This window comes from Rutilus rutilus, assembly GCF_951802725.1.
Source record: "Rutilus rutilus genome assembly, chromosome: 24".
Taxonomy (NCBI): Eukaryota; Metazoa; Chordata; class Actinopteri; order Cypriniformes; family Leuciscidae; genus Rutilus; species Rutilus rutilus.
In genome coordinates, this window is record NC_140228.1 from 13751254 (window position 1) to 13768256 (window position 17003).

Here is a 17003-nt window from a genome sequence, read left to right on the forward strand (position 1 = left end):
AGTCTTGGCAAAAAGCTATTACATATTTTCACCGTTATTGCCCAGAGGGGAAAAAAAACATACTGTTCATTAAACACAATGTGCTCCAAATAGGCATGTTGTCAATATGGGGTAATTTGTCATTAACCTGTCAATTATTAGGTCAGACCGTCAGAGAAATACCTAAAAGCTATAACTAAGATATAAATTAGGGTTTATTAATCTCAAATAGAAATTTGTCACAATGGAACCTGCCATTAAACCTAAACAAAACAACAAATAATAGCCTACATAAAAAAAGCTGTAGAGAAACAGCAAATAAATAAACAGCAAAAAATAAAAAGGGTTACCTAAAACATCAAACTATTATTTTGGCCAACAATTATTGTAATTCATTATTAATTTGTACAAACGTATAACATTTAAAACACATAACTTCATTAAAATGTGACAACTTACCCCTACCAAATATTATTGACAAATACCCTTCTCCTGATAACACAGGTCAACACTTCAGTTAAAATTTGTACAGCTGACCCTTCGAAAACATATTTTAAAATTGAATTTTAAAAGGTTTTCACCTTGGTGTTTAAAACCAGCATACAAAACCACTGCTAGAAAACACATTTGTGAAATTGCAAAACTTTTTAGTTACTAAGATAGAATGCGCTGTGACAACTTGCCCCACTCTCAGTATCTTCTCTTATACTGATTTGATATGGGGGAGGTTTTTAGCAAGCAAAGAGGTCAGAAAATCAGGAATAAGAGCAAAGGAGAGAAACTAAAATGAAATCGAGATTTGGAATATGGAGAAAACGTGAAAGCAGATAAACCCCAGGCATATTTAGGTCCCCTGTGGCAAACAAAGAAAATTAGTTTTAGATTTTTTTATTTTACAAACCGGCTCAGTGGTGTGGAGCCCATTATGGCTGGGGTGAAAGTGGCACGGCCACATTTATCATACTGTTCTCATCGTTCAGGGAAGAACAAGGCTGAGGCTCGTGTGCCAAATCCAATATCTGGACAGCTATTGCTTACATCTGATGAACTACCAATTACTGTTACCTGTAACTCCTCAATAACAGTGCTCTATGAGTTGACACTCAAGTAATTCTCTCCAGGATGGATGAAGGAAGGTGTTGATTTGATTGCACTGCAGTCCAATGAAAAATGTGCCAGCCTTGATCTGTGTTCAGTATCAGTCTGACAGCTATTTACTAAGATGCAGCCGACCACATCCAAATAGCCACCAGTGAAATGAGCATCATGACCGTGAAACCCTGCTTGCTGGCCATTAAATGCTCCCTTATTTTGCCTAATTGCATTACTGCCACCAAGTGGTAACAACCACAGAATGCAGAAGGGCAAACTAAAACATGATCAGTAAGTCATGGCAACTTTTTTTTTATTCGAGAACCAAGTCAGTTTAATATAATTCAATTTGAAATGACTTGTACAACCAAGTTGATTAAAATGAAGGCAGCAAGTTTATAAGTTGAAACAGGTGGAATTTTTTTTTTTACAGTGAGATGTATTAAGAAATGTCCAAGGTCTTTTAAAAAATATTTTAATGAAGCAGATTTGTAAATATATATTCACACTGGTTTGTACAGTCAAATGCCTTTTAAATTCTTCTAATTCAGTCTGAAGCAGCAATTATTTTCAAAGTATTTTGCTCCATCCATTCTATATTCGGCTTTATTAAGTTTGATTAATAATAACGATAGATGAACCATTAAACATATATTAATAATGACACTAATATTAAGTCATTCAAATGCACATCAAAATATGCTGTCAGTTTTATCAGTTTCAGTAATTAATATTATCTTCTATTTCCAGATTAATGGTCCAGATCTATGAATATTACAGTAATATGAAGTTGATTTAATTAAAAATGCTGCCCAGTTAGTACTGCTACTTTTTCTCATGCTCTTCCCAATCAATGTATCCGCCTGCGTAATGCCGTGCCCTGCAAAAAGAAGAAGAAAACAAGTAGTACCTTAATTAAATTAATTGGATCATATTATGTATAGGTTTATAATGAGATCAGTGTGTGTATGTGTGTGTGTGTGTGTGTTTTCAGTAGCCTACTTTAAGAATCCTAGACGATGAGCAATTTCGAGAGCAGACAAACTCCTTTTCCCACTTCGGCAATGGAAAACTATGTTATCATCTTCTTTTTGGGGGGCTTTCACCTTAAACTGCAGTTGAAACTGTTGTGGTGGGAGCTTTAGTGACTCCTCAAGCTGTCCCACTGAGAGATACATTAAAACCGAGAGTTAGAGTGCACACTGAGAAAAAAAGAAAAGAAAAAAACACTGATTCTATCAGTAACGACTTACATGGAATGTTGATGGAATCAGGAATCCGACCAGCCTGGAATTCATCTGGATTTCTGACGTCAAATAGCTGTACGCTGTGATTGGCCAGCATAGCTTTGAGCTGTTCGTATGTCACAACTGACACTGAAATGCAAGATCATATTTGATCTTAGTTGCTAATTCTATTATTGTCAATTAATATAATGTTCAGGTCAGTGAAAATCATGTAAGATAAAAAAACAAAACATTTTACTAAAAAAATTCTGCTAATCATGGTTTTTATACACATAAAGCTGCTTGTTTGGCTGACGGGGTACAAAAGATGAGCCAAACAATCATTTTGCTGAAATCAGCAAAAAAAACAAAAAAAACCCCAATTGCTAAGTGGTTTAGTCAGTACAATTAGCCACAATTTAAAGCATGAAGTAGTCATGTTTCTTCCTTTAAATTAGTCATTTTCAAAATTGCTGCATAATGCATTGTAACCAAGTGAAAACAGCTATTAGAAATTATATTTATAATTATATAACCATCCCAATAAATGACAATAGATATGTAGGCATACACTTTTGAGATTGAATACTTTGGTGTGTTTTCCTTAAATATCATTGCTTTTTATCAAGTAGATAATAGGCAATGGACCAAAGTTCAAAGTTCTTATAATAAATGACTCACCTGACATTGCAGATTAAATGAAATACAGCCTCTAAAAGTTATTATATCTTCCCAAAAAATTTACAAAGTAAAAAAATATATATATCAGAAAAAATAAATCCACCTATTTTGTGAGGATATAAGTGCCTCTTTTGTTGCTCTATACCTGGATCAGGTTGTCCGTGACTGTGATTGACGGTGGAAGTCTTCAGTCCACATGCTGAGATCACTCTACCATGGAAACCCGGTTTGGTGACTCCAAAAAGGCACAAACGACGTAAAACCTGAAAAGATAACATCTCTAACCTGGGCACAGTCACAGTGACTGGTGCTGAAAATGAAATGTTGATCTGTCTGTAACCTGCCTGTGTGTTTGGGGTCCGGGAAGACAAGACAGATTATCCGCTGCCCTCTAGCGTCAGGACCGTGTCCAGGTAACGTTAAACGACACCTGGATGACACGAAGAATGAGACTATATTAGGGTGCTTCCGTTAAGCCTGGTCATTAAATATGCCTATGATGTGATGTCTATACGATACAGCGTATAAGGTTTTTATGAGGTAAAACAACAACAACAACAACAACAACAGTGTTGCGCATCGCATTATCTCATTGGTTGCCATCAGTCACTAGCCAATGATTGTTTTCTAAATTGGTTAGATAAAATATCGATATCGATAATGTAAGTAAGTTAAACGCTGTAAAATGCAATAGTGTGCTTATTCTTTTATATAGGCTATGCTATTAAATGGTTCCTTTCATGTTACACTTAATTTAGGCAATCTGTAGCCTAGGCTATACAAAAACACGGAGATTTTGGTTAAACCATTAGCTGCTATCTTCGTATAGTATCCTTGTAGTGAAAAGAGAAATATTTAACATGATAACCTACAGTGTAGCGCAAAAAAAAAAAAAAAAAAAAAAAAATACTAAACCTCGTTAACCAGAGTGTTGCCAGATCTTGCTGGAAAAACACCTGCTTCAAAAACTATAGCCTTTGAAGCAGGTGAGGATATCTGACAGTTGAAGGAACTGGAGGAAATATTCTATTACCGGTGTTATGTCCGACCGATTACATTACTTGCTCGCCACCGGCCCAACCGTCGTTTTGCATTTTTATAAAAAATAAAATCTGGAGTCACGTGACGAGAGTGAGGCGCGATGACTGGACGATGGAGGAGGCAAAAGCTCAATATAACTTTTGTTAGTAAAAGTTGCATTTCTTCATTTAATATGATTGAGTTTGTTTTACTGTTGTTGTGTTTTCATCAGAAAAATAATAATGAACCACAAATTTGGGCAAAAATCTAAAGACCTTTCATTTATTTGTTACAACCAAGTCCGGTAGGCTACTACCATATAGGCTAATTCGTCTGATTCATTTCGTTAATAAACGTTCTGTTTAATAAAGAGCAAGTTTGTCATTGTACTGTTTTATTGTTGTTGTGTTTTTTCATTAAGGGCGTGATAGGCTAATAGGTCATAATTACCAAGTCCAAATACAACTGTTATTTGTAAATAAGCTATAAAAAAAACCTGCACCCTGCTACTGGCCGTGTTTATAAGCGCCTTTATTAAATAAATAAAAATATCCAGGTTCTTATAAAAAGTGGACATGGCAACCCCGTTCGTTACACAAAACTGGCAACACCGAGAACTAGACATGCGCTTCAGTACGCACACGATGTCCTCTGCCAGTGCGCATGCGCAGTATCACTATACCGGCGGAGGCTGAACGGTAGAGCTTAAACGACACAGGGATAAACTAGACTTTTTTGACAGGTCAGTACGCCAATGTGGATTTTTTGTGTGTGACTGGTTTTATTACTCCTATATGATGTTAAATTCAATAGATATAAATGTTAAAACATAAATATAAAGCAGCTGTCGGATAACCTTATTGGGTAGGTTAGCAGGGGAGCTAACAGAGGCTGCTGCGCAGATCTGGGAGGGAGAGGCGAGTCTGGCGTTAAGACGATATTACCAGCAAACCTGCTCTTCAATCGATGATCACTGCCCTGTGAGGACCTAAAATTACGTTTTATTGACTTGAATCGACCGTCTTCGCCTCATAGGCGTTATGTACGGTTGGATTGTTGTGTTTGGCGGGGTGTTTTTTGGTGGAGATGGTTGGATAATCGCTACCCTTCACTGCGGGCTGAAGCGCCACTGCCCATGACCAGCTCGGTTCCAATCTGACTGTTTCTTATCTTATTTTTTAAAAATATTTTAAGGCATAACAACACAAGTGAATGGGGTTAAAATTTTAAATAATATATATCAACAACCTTCCCCAGTTGATTAATCATTGTACGTTTAAATCAGTTGCTTTGTATTTCTAAATCGTCTGAAATATGTTAAATATAAATATTAAACGCAGTTAAGGCAATATCTAATTAAATTTGCATACATTTTTTGAACAGAAATCTGAACATTGGATAAATCCAGGTTCAAATGTCTTGTTTCATTATGTTAACATGCTACACTCCATAAATAAGACAATACGGTCAGAAAAACAACCAAGACAAATAGGAATAAAGTGCTAAATAAATCAGGCAAATTATATATGAAGAAACCCCTCTTTAAAAACCTTAAGAGTATAAGTAGGAATAAAAACTGGAAAGTATGCAGGTGCTACTTAACTGGAGATTTCTGGCTCATTTTGAGAAAATAGCCTTTAAACATTATGTAATTGAAATCTACAGATGCAAATGAATAAAGTGTAAATATATAATAATAAACCCTTAACTGTGTATTTTGCTTGTTTTCTTAATCTTGTCAGATTAGTTATGCCACAAACGGTGGATATTAATGCTTATATGGCATTGTGATTGGTGTACTTGTCCACAGCTGAGGAAACAAGTGACGTTAAATGATCTTTTGAAGAGGTCTGTCAAAGCCTGTCATCTAGCTGATATCAAGCCACTATTTCTTGGTGATTCCTTTTGTGCTCATCTTGCTTTGATTGTCTTTCCAGCAGGCAACATCATGAGTCAGGGGAAGGACAATGCACGTCTCAAAAGCTATAAAAACAAATCACTCAACACAGATGAGATGAGGAGGAGGAGGGAGGAAGAAGGCCTGCAACTTCGCAAACAAAAGAAAGATGAACAAGTAAGAGAATTGGAGATATGAGTTCATATGATTTCATTCTTCTCTAGGTGTTTAGGATAAAGGTAAATATGATACTAAACATGAGAGCATGGACTGAGGGAGGTGCCGTGGTCATTAAATCTTAGATTCATTGAACTTGTACATATGTTTTTGTCTTTTAAAAATTAAACATTTGTTGTTTAGGTGTTTGTATTGAATTAGGTATTGTTGTTGATGATTGAGCTGAATTAAATGAAGGTGACACAATCTAGCTTCTTAACATAGATGTGATTTGTCAAAGTTGCAAGAAAAACTTTGTATCATCAGTCAGAATGGGTTGAAAATTATTAACCAACCATATTTTGCCATCATTTTCCAGCAAATGTGTTTATTAATTTATAGTTGAAGGGGTTATAGACATAATAGACTTATAGACCTAACTATTTGAACTGAACTACATCAGAAAAATCCAAGAGATTGCATACTTTGATGTTTTATCATTTATACAATGTTGCTGTGTCAGACTGGTGAGGATGCTCAAACAGTTTTAAAAGCTCCACAATATTTATGCTTGTAGCAAATATGCCTACAAATGCCTTACTTCTAGTTGATTCTGCTGGAGATTATTTTTGAACTTAAAAAAAAAAAAAAAAAAAACCCACTTCCCTCTCCCAAAGAAAGAAGTGCAACATTAGGACTGATATGCGGCACATGTTGGTTGTTGTTTTTATCGAGCACAGTGATCTGAGACTTTGTGTGTTCTTACAGCTGTTCAAGCGCAGAAATGTGGCCACAGTGGAGGAGGATGGAACACTGGAGGATGATGGGATGTCAGACAGTGGATACCTGGAATCACAGGCCAACAATATGGACCAAATCACAGTGAGAAAGTTAAAACATTAGTTAGCCTAATCATAGTCTTTACTAACTAATGAAAAAAATTTATTGATTTTTTCCCTCTTGTCTTTTCTTCTTTATAGGGAAATGTTATTTCTGAGGACATGATACAGATGATCTTCTCTAGCTCCCCAGAACAACAGCTCATAGGAACACAGCGCTTCAGAAAACTCTTATCTAAAGGTGAAAGATCCCAAAGACTAAAATACTAGCATTTACATAATCATATTTTTGATAAAGGGATGCTAATTGCATCTTTGTAATTCTCCATTAGAGCCTAATCCCCCTATTGATGAGGTCATTGCCACCCCCGGTGTCGTGGAGCGATTTGTTGAGTTCCTGAAAAGAAGAGAGAACTGCACGCTACAGGTGACCTTAATAAGCTGTATCTGGGTCATATTAATACTAGGGATTTGCGAGACTATTCAACTAAACAATACTGCTGCTGTTAGTCGACATTGGAAATGCTAGTTGTTTTTAGTTTACACATTTTATCTCTTTTTTTTTTCTTTTTTTTTTTTTATAAAGGCTACATTCAAATTACTGTCATGTTAATTTGATTTTTTTTATTGATTTGCATGTGTTGTATGGTAGTATTTTGACTTGGAAGAAAACGGAAAAGTATTGTGTTGGTTATGTCAAACTGTATAACAATTAAGCTTGCTTATAGGCTTGTTATACTACCGTTTATAAGGGTCAATACTGGTATGAAATTTTATAAGGGAAACGTTATGAATGAAACTTGACAACAGCAGATCCTATATTGGTATCCTAATGAATAGAATACCCTTAAAGTGGAAATGAAGCAGTCAGTCAGGTTAACATTATTTAGTAAATGGATTTCCATTCTAATCAAAAATTATATAACAAACACGATAAATGTAGCCATTTAAAAGAAAAAAAGATTGGTAACACTTTAGTTTAGGGTTCAATTCTCACTATTAACTAGTTGCTTATTAGCATTCATATTACTAGGATATTGACTCTTTATTATTACTTATTAAGCACATATTATGCCTTATTCTGCATAACCATATTATACATCCCTCAATCCTACCCAATACCTATACTTAGCAACAACCTTGTTCTATTAATAAGTAGTAATTAGGAGTTTGAGGCAAAAGTTGTTGTTAATAGTGAGAATTGGACCCTAAACTAAAGTGTGACCAAAATATGTTTTTTATAGCTTTTGTAGCAAGGGTGCTGCCTTCTTGCAGTTCTACAACCAGTGACATCACGGGGTTGGTTGGCTCCATTTCATTGGATTAATGAGGATTATTTTAGTTTCGATTCTGCTTATTTGCAGAAACTAACTGTTAATTCAGGTATTCTGTTAATAATATTGAGTTTGTAATTATTGGTTCTGCACTGCCAATTGATTGTTGATTTTAAGAAATATGTCTATATTGGCTAACGTTGATTAAAGGTCAATCAATAATAGAAGTGGTCTAAATATTAAAGGTGCAATAGGTGATCTGGAAAATGCTAACTTTAGCCTGCTAGCATTGAAAGCATACGATCCCACCCTCCCTGCAAATTGCTGTCCAAAGCCACGCCTCCTCTAAAACACATGAACATGCACAGACCAGACGCGAGACAACCAGAGACAACGTTATTGGATTACATCATGTGTCATTCACTGATGAGAAAACTTTACAGTACAGTGAGTAGCACTACTACAATAACGAACGTAAACAACTGTTTGCCTGCCATTCTCGCTCTGTCTGCACAGCGTACGTGAATGCGTTGATGACGTTGTGCTGCCATTTACAGTACCTCCTGAACCAAAACAATGAGCTTATGCGGCATTCATGCTGTCATAACCGTAATTACGAGACGGCAACCCGTGAAGTTCTACCTGGAGCTATTCTTTGAAGAGCTCTCTGAAGGGAGGGTGGGATCTCATGCTTTCAAAGCTAACTTGCTATTGCTAGCCACTCTGAAATTGCCTACCCTACCTTTAAGTTAACGCTGTATCATAATGCAAGACAAGCACAGCATATGACCTATTTTTCACCAGCATTCAGTACATCATTTGACTGGTTGATTTATAGATCAAGTAGCCCATTTCAAATGCATTGCTTAGTTATACACACTGTTTTTTGACAGTCCTCTGGGGGTTTCTTAGACTAGAGTCTAGACGACCAGTCGTTTACAAAATTTCTGGAAATTATGGAAATTAGTCATGGTGCACGTCCCTAATTAAAATGAACTATGCGGTCTAGTGCCAGAAGAACCACTTGCCAGTCTTAGGCCCCAAGTCACAGCAGTGAGACAGTGAGTCATCCGGCATGAGTCTCTCCCAGCACACGCTCGCACTATTGGAATGTGTATATTTTGCAAGTCTCATAGGTATCTTTATTTAATCCTCTTCGGCTTTTGAATGGTGCATTAGTGAATGCTTTTCTGCAGTATGGTGACACATACTCTGTCTCTGTGCAGTTTGAAGCAGCGTGGGTTCTGACTAACATCGCATCAGGAACATCCCACCAGACACGTGTGGTCATCCAGGCTGGGGCGGTGCCCATTTTCATTGAGATGCTCAGCTCTGATTTCGAGGATGTTCAAGAACAGGTAAGCATCTGTACACATTTGCATTGAAGGGGCACAAATAGACGCAGTTAGGTATAATAAAATAGGACTTAATTTGATGTGATTGTCTTTGTTTTCACTCCAGGCGGTGTGGGCTTTAGGCAATATCGCAGGGGACAGCACTGAGTGCAGAGATTACGTTCTGGACTGCAATATTCTACCCTCTCTAGTACAGTAAGTCATGCAAGCATTCATTTAAAACAACCATACTGTTGAATGGTTGTTCTAATGATGCAGGTTCTCATTGCAGGTTATTGGCTAAACAAAATCGTCTGACTATGATGAGGAATGCCGTCTGGGCTCTGTCCAACCTGTGCAGAGGGAAAAACCCACCCCCAGATTTTGCCAAGGTAAAATCTCCTTCTATTTCCTCACAATTAAAAACAATTCATTTCTATAGTGCTTTAAAAAATGATTATATTATTTGCATCATTATTTAATTGTGCCAAGCTCATCTTTACATTTTGATGATTTTTACCATCATCTAACACTAATTTTGAAAACACTAATAATGTACACTGTTAAAATATAGTCTCAAAATGAATATCCATTTTTTTCATTCTGTACATTATAATGTGGGATGTCCAGGCTCACTTGAAATATTTAAAGTGATTAACTTTAGTGTTTAGAGTGTGTCATCATGGTCATGTTTGCTTAAACTAGAACATGTTGTTCATAATTATGGTTAATTAAATATCTTGATTAAGTTAATCATTAACTAATCATCAACAGTAATTTGTTTTCTTTTATGATGTATTGATGTGGATTAACATATTAAAATATAAATCAATATTAACTTAATTATTGAGTAATTTATTGAAACATGATTAAGTCACATGATTATACACGCCTTTAAACTTAAGGTGAGGCCTAAGTTGTATTTGTCTTTTAATGCAGGTGTCACCGTGTCTCAGCGTTCTGTCCTGGCTGCTCTTTGTGAACGATACTGACATTCTGGCTGATGCATGCTGGGCTCTTTCTTATCTGTCCGACGGTCCCAATGAAAAGATCCAGGCTGTTATTGACTCAGGAGTCTGTCGCAGACTAGTGGAGCTGCTGCTGTAAGACATGAAATACAGATAGGACGAATAATGAATAGCTTAGGTCAGTGGTTCTCAACCTTTGTGATTTAAAGGTCCTCCATTGTCGACTTGACTTTCACAGTCATTTGTGATTTACAAATGGATTAGAGCTATTCTTTTTTACTCAATTTCTACCGAATAATTATTTTAGAGCTGGGCATAACCAAAAATAAAAATGTATATTATAAATGTATTTCATTCATTTTTGAAAATTAGGCTACCTCATATACAGTATCCAGGTTTTCCAAGACTGGGGTCTTTACAGAAAAAAGAAAATGAGAAATATCTTGGTTTTAGCTGATTTGAATGATGATTCATATTATTTTTATTCATTTTGATGAATTCATCTTGAGGTCCCCTGGAAGTTTGCATTGGGCCCCAGTCCCTTCGGGTTGAGAACCACTGGCTTAGTCTTTTAAGAGGGCTTTTCTTCTTTGTATTTTTATTGTCGATACTTGAAAACAGTTTTCTGAGGTTGTTTTCATGTGTTGCAGACATGCAGAATATAAGGTGGTGTCCCCTGCTCTAAGAGCCGTGGGGAACATTGTCACAGGAGATGACCTACAGACTCAGGTGAAATATTTAGCTTTTTTCCTTTCCTTTTTTATAGTTGACAATATGATATCTCAATATTTTCTGGGATTTTGTTGATAACAATAGTTAGACAATATTTTGCTGTTTTTTTGTTGTTGTTGTGCTGGTACCTTGGCTGGTTTAGGCCTGTTGGTTTAAAAAAAAAAACGTTTTACCTTTTATATGGGCAATTATTTCTAAATTTATTAGGTGTATGCATCATGTGAAATTCTTACATTTAATCAAAATCAATAAGTTCAATTAGAGTTTTAAGACTAGGCTTTTACCAATCAAATGAAATCAGTATCAATAGCACATAAGCTCCATCTAAACTTAAGTATTTGGATGTATTTACACTGCAGTTACAATTTCATAAATAATGCTGTGAAATTAATGTCATGTAATTTATTTTGAATATTGAACTAAAATTCTAAATATGAAAATAAAATGAAGGTCATTGAGTAATTTATTTCTGATTCATTCAGGAACGAAGCAAGTGACCACCTTTATGAATGTATCATTGAATCATTGATTCGCTCTAAAACGCTCATTCATTCAGGAACTAAACTCCACTGTGTGTTGCTCTGAGACTCAACAGATCCCCTGTGGCTTTGGAATAATTTTTGTTGCCGCAATAGAGCAAAAACACTTCTTGTTTATTGAGCTGTTGTGTAAAATCACTCGAAAGAAAAGTCTTGAGACATGTTTTTTTTAAAGTTGAACTTCTTTTAACTTTAGATGGCTTTCTGAACATGCGACTCTCTTGTGTGAGAGTGTAACAGTCAAAGATGCCCATCTAGAGCATGTTTATTTTGAAAAGCAGTGCTGAAAATGCATTCTGTGTGAATGGCTTGATTACTGGGTTGATGTAACCTAGGCCCTGTTTACACCTGGTATTAAGAAGCGTTTTCATCAATCCGATCACAAGTGTATAATGCTAAATACAGATGTAAATGGGGTCTAAACGTTTTATGTCCGGTTTCCACCACTTCCAGAGGTAGTCGAAAATGCATTCGCCCGGATTGATTTCCTTGTGTAGACGCAAATGTGGCCAAATGTGTTCAAACAGCATCTGACGCAAACCTAAAATTTAATGCACCGGTTTTGCATTCGAATGTGGATTTAATTTTTTTTCGTTTGGTTTGGTTGTGATATTGCTTAACTATATCAAAAGTATTTATAAAACAAAAACTCACACGGGCGAATTTTGGGGCGTTCTAACTGCGTTCAACTAGGCTACATCATGCAGTAAAAGCTCTCTCAAGGTGTTAATGTCAGCTTCCACATCGTTAAAACAGCAATTACGATATTATTGTAGCTGATAGATACTGCAATCCCTACCTCTGCTGTAATGTTGTAGCTAATACATACTTCAGATGTAACTTTTCATTTGTTTTCTTATGCACAGGTGATTCTTAACTGCTCTGCCCTGCAAAGTCTGCTTCACCTGCTGAGTAGCCCGAAAGAGTCCATTAAAAAAGAGGCATGTTGGACCATCTCCAACATCACAGCTGGGAATCGTGCACAAATACAGGTGCATGCATGTTTGAACAGTTCAACACATAAACTTCAGTTTGAGTGTCGTTTTCTCTCTCACACTCTTTCTTTTGATCTTTGCGACTTGTAGATGGTGATGGATGCAGATTTGCTCCCCCCGTTGATAAGTATTCTGCAAGTAGCTGAGTTCCGCACAAGAAAGGAGGCAGCGTGGGCCATCACAAACGCCACATCTGGCGGTTCTGCTGAGCAGATCAGGTGAGACAGATTACTTCTTAAGCCTGGTATTAACGTGTCATTTTTGATTGGTTCACTTCCTGCAGCAACAACCAAGGTGGCTATATTATAATGCTTTGATCTTCTTCTTAGGCATCTTGTTGAGCTTGGTTGCATCAAGCCCTTATGTGACCTCCTGACGCTGATGGATTCAAAGATCGTACAGGTGGCCCTAAATGGCTTGGAGAACATCCTACGACTGGGTGAGCTGGAAGCTAAACGAGGAGGAGGAATCAACCCCTACTGCGCGCTCATTGAGGAGGCATATGGTATGTTAGCCGTCACACTTTGAACGTGATGAATTCATTTTATGAATAATTTTTAAACCTGAAGGTTTAACACCAAAGTATACTTCAGTTTTGATGTCAACACGCATACTATGCTGATGAAGAAATGTGAACTGTATACATACTTTGAGCTTTAAAGGATTAGCCTAGTTCAACCAAAAATTCTGTCATTAATTACTCACCCTCATATCGTTCCAAACCCGTAAGACCTTCGTTCATCTCCGGAACACAAATTAAGATATTTTAGATGAAATCTGAGAGCTTTCTGATCCCCCGAGTTCAACCTTTATGAAGCCATGAGAACGTTTTGTGCGAGAAAAAAAAAAAAAAAGACTTTATTCAACAATTTATTCTCTTACCTTACCCTAGTAAACACAGTGCAGCGCCTCCGGGTTCTATGTCAGAACGCCGGCTCATTATTGGCCAGCTCTTCAACTGAGCCGGTGTTCTGACGTATCGTTCTATTGAATGGGGGGGAAGAAAGAGTTTTCCATATTTGTTTGTCCTTAACTGATCAAATGCCTGTAATTGGTCTCTTGGGTCTTCAGTTGCTTCATTAAATCCCAAACTTTCAACAATAAATGATTTTTAAGGTTAAGCAATGTAAATCTTAATGTCATTAATGAAATGAAAACTTGATTTTAGGAGATACAGTAATTTCATGTTTAAATTTTGATGTTCATATATTAATATATAAAAGGTAAAATAAATATTGTTTTATTTTTTGCATCTCCTTGTGAAATTACTTTTAAAAATAAATATGACCAGACATATGACAAAAAAAAAGACAAACTATGATAAAATGTTTCTATTGCTTTCAATCAGGGTTGGACAAACTGGAGTTCTTACAGGGTCATGAGAACCAGGAGATCTACCAAAAGGCTTTTGACCTGATCGAACGCTACTTCAGCACAGATGATGAAGATCCGGCTCTGGCACCTGCCGTTGACCTCCAGCAGCAGCAGTTCCTTTTCCAGCAGTGTGAGGCTCCCATGGAGGGTTTCCAACTTTAACACATCCACTCACTCCCTTATTCTCCAAGCAATCCACCCTGTAGGGTGAGAGACGCCCCACTGACCCAACAGAGCGAAGGATTTAACAAATGAACATTTCAATTAGAGTGTGATATACAAGAGCGTGTGTTGCCGGTCAACCCATTTCCCCCCTCTTGTCCTTCTTCCCTGATGTCATTGGCCCGATCCGGAACGATGGCGACATGCAGAAAACATGACCAGTAGACATTTACATATGACTAAAGTAACCCACTTCCTTCATTAAACTCTCATTCAGCCCTTCAAAGCACGCGTATCCCATCAGTCCCGATTCAGGAAAACTGCATCCAGCGATGAGTTGATAGAAGCTGGAAAAGCACAGCTTGTGTGACGTGACTGCAATATTGACTTTTCATCTATTGTAAAACACTGGACTGACCATGTGACTGTGTTTGCATGTCTCCAAAATCCCCACCCCCCCTCCCTCCCAAAAAAAGTGACGGCCAATGTACGCCGAAGGACGTCTGCTGTCCCATTTGACCCAGACAACTCAACGACGGACTAAGGGGTCCGGGCTTTCTGACTGAAAATGCCAGTCAGACTGTCTTTTGCTTTACTGACACACATTGAACATTCCGACAATGACTGAACTGTACAGGCTCCGCCTCTCCTTTTAGGGTTACACATTTGCACCTTTGGAATTCTGGGAGTTGGAGTCTTCCTGCTCACTGAGACTGCTGGACAGACATAAAGACAGGTCCTGTATCCTGTGCATTAAAACCATTTGATACTTCAAGGACAATTTCACATGAGCATCATCTTCATCAGCACTTTACGTTCAGAACAGACCCTTTGTTTAGATTCAAACATCTATAGTCAGTTTTAGTCCCTCGAAACGCTTCTCAGGATATCAAGGTGAAGAGGAATGGTATCTGCATTACGGGATTCATTTACAGTAAACACTAAGTATTTCAGAGTGCTGAGAAAACGACCCCTTCAAAGCTTCCACCATATTTTAACAAGCTGTTGAAAATTGAGATGAAAGGCTTTAGCTTTCCGATGTTTGTGAGAAAACTTTAATATTAATTGTCTAATCATGGTGAATGCGCACCGCACACACATTCAGACACAACATATGTGACTAGAACTATATAAGACAAAATACAGAGCAGAAAGTTGTTCAGTACTTTTTGGTTTTCTGTTTTATCTTATTGTTTTTGTGAGGGTTAGAATATCTTGATACCGAAGGTGCCATAATCCTCATTTAAAAAAAGGAGGTGGAAAATGACAAACAAATGGACTTTAAAGAAGACTAAAAACTTATCAACACATTTAAACATAAAATTCAATGGGTATTAGCGCAAGATATGATTGTTTACTTTGTTTTTCTTATTTCGTTGTCAGATTCTTCCCAAGAGATGACCAGCTCTTTGTTCAATACTGCTGTTGTATTGAGATTGTGTAACTGTTCTCTGTTACGCCATTTGCATAAATGCTGTTTCATGAAGCTCAGTGGTCAAGTGATTTACTATGAAATCTGTTGGTTCTTGAGGAGACTCATTCATCATTGCTTCATTCTAAAAAGGGCCAGTTATGACATCAAGGATGGGATTTTACCCGTATTTAGAAGAATTTACGTGTTTTATGACCCACATGAATTGCTTAAATCCGAGAAAAAAAATGGTTTGGTTGGGGCCTGATTACTGTAGAATGTGATATGGCTTAGTGCGATCATCAAAACGCAACGGTTGTGATGTAATTATAAAAATATATAGAGCTGCATGTTTCAGAGTAAAGCACAGCGCTGTGTTCACTTTAAGTTATAGTAAATGCCACTCTGCAAGTGCTACTTTGAGTCGCTTATAATTTGCATTTGAGAGCTGAACATACCAACCATCTTCCCAAATTCATAATGAGAATCGTTTATAAATCTGTCAACAGAGAGAAGCGTTTAGGTCTTCCAGTGGTTTTCCGCCAAAATAAAAGCAAAATGGTTTAACTTTTTAAATGAAGACAAAGATATATGTTAGTATTGTAATTTTACTGTTGTTTTGTAAAATTGAATAAAAATGGGTTGGGTTGGGTTGGGTTGGGTTGGGGGACAGGCTTTCCGTTTAGCTTATGTTTTTCTCAACCTATTTTTTGACCATCTACTCATTGTTTTTCTATATAATTTAGGGATATTGTGAGCAAACAGATTAACAAGCTGCTATTTTACTTCTTATTTTAACCAAGTGCAGATAATAAACATAAGCTTTAGGGAGACGATTCATGTAGGGATGCACCGATATTAAAAAGGTGATTGTGATCATGTTTAACATTTGTGTTTAGCAGATGCTTTTATCCAAAGCAACTTCCATTGCATTCATGGTAACTTCATCAGTTCTTGGTTTCCCTAGGAATCAAACCCATGACCTTAGTGCCATGCTCCTCTGTTTGAGCTACAGGATAACTTGATTAAAAATAAAGCACTAAATAAGTTCATTAAACGCTTCAATTTAATTTAGCCATCACAACATTATAATGTACAGTATGAAAAAATAATAGAAGATTTAATATTGTTATTAAATTATAATAGTTACATTAATCTGAATAGAAAAATAGGAAATATCCAATATGGACATTCATTTCTAATATCGGCTGATATATCTTTACCTTCATGACATGTAATTCTGGCATTATTACTATTAAATATTAGCTACAAAAACAAAAGACATTCACAATGAGACTAAAGATGGGTGTAAAGCAAATAAACA

General features: G+C 36.7%; 2 protein-coding genes across 6 annotated transcripts; one reads left to right on the forward strand and one right to left on the reverse strand.

The window, feature by feature from the left end:
• Window positions 1–1532: 1532 nt before the first annotated feature.
• LOC311284216 (thiosulfate:glutathione sulfurtransferase) lies at window positions 1533–3356 on the reverse strand. Its single transcript, XM_084399136.1, has 4 exons — window positions 3124–3356; window positions 2325–2447; window positions 2074–2236; window positions 1533–1951 (listed from the first exon to the last, which is right to left on the reverse strand). Exons 1-4 carry the CDS (start codon window positions 3254–3256, stop codon window positions 1897–1899), a joined length of 474 nt encoding a protein of 157 aa, XP_084255262.1. The 5' UTR covers window positions 3257–3356; the 3' UTR covers window positions 1533–1896.
• A 1265-nt stretch (window positions 3357–4621) lies between these two features.
• On the forward strand, window positions 4622–15754 carry kpna1 (karyopherin alpha 1 (importin alpha 5)). Of its 5 annotated transcripts, none has more exons than XM_084399131.1 (15): window positions 4624–4740; window positions 5741–5846; window positions 5936–6072; window positions 6820–6933; window positions 7032–7131; window positions 7223–7317; window positions 9391–9522; window positions 9626–9714; window positions 9791–9890; window positions 10438–10601; window positions 11117–11195; window positions 12604–12729; window positions 12823–12950; window positions 13062–13237; window positions 14081–15754. In XM_084399131.1, the coding sequence occupies exons 3-15, from the start codon at window positions 5947–5949 to the stop codon at window positions 14266–14268; spliced, it is 1617 nt and encodes a 538-aa protein (XP_084255257.1). In that variant the 5' UTR covers window positions 4624–4740; window positions 5741–5846; window positions 5936–5946; the 3' UTR covers window positions 14269–15754. The 5 variants fall into 5 exon arrangements, with proteins under 5 accessions (XP_084255256.1, XP_084255257.1, XP_084255260.1 ...); XM_084399132.1 differs by lacking the exon at window positions 4624–4740 and adding an exon at window positions 4747–4978; XM_084399130.1 differs by lacking the exon at window positions 5741–5846 and having other exon boundaries at window positions 4622–4740.
• Window positions 15755–17003: the final 1249 nt, after the last annotated feature.

Coding starts and splice junctions, on each gene's coding strand:
- kpna1 (XM_084399130.1), top strand. CDS start 5,947: ATGAGTCAGGGGAAGGACAATGCACGTCTCAAAAGCTATAAAAACAAA. Junction 9,523..9,625: donor TCGAGGATGTTCAAGAACAG/GTAAGCATCTGT, acceptor TTTTCACTCCAG/GCGGTGTGGGCTTTAGGCAA. Junction 12,951..13,061: donor GGTTCTGCTGAGCAGATCAG/GTGAGACAGATT, acceptor TCTTCTTCTTAG/GCATCTTGTTGAGCTTGGTT.
- LOC311284216 (XM_084399136.1), bottom strand. CDS start 3,256: ATGTTATCTTTTCAGGTTTTACGTCGTTTGTGCCTTTTTGGAGTCACC. Junction 2,448..3,123: donor TCACGGACAACCTGATCCAG/GTATAGAGCAAC, acceptor CTTGCATTTCAG/TGTCAGTTGTGACATACGAA. Junction 1,952..2,073: donor CATCGTCTAGGATTCTTAAA/GTAGGCTACTGA, acceptor TTCTTTTTGCAG/GGCACGGCATTACGCAGGCG.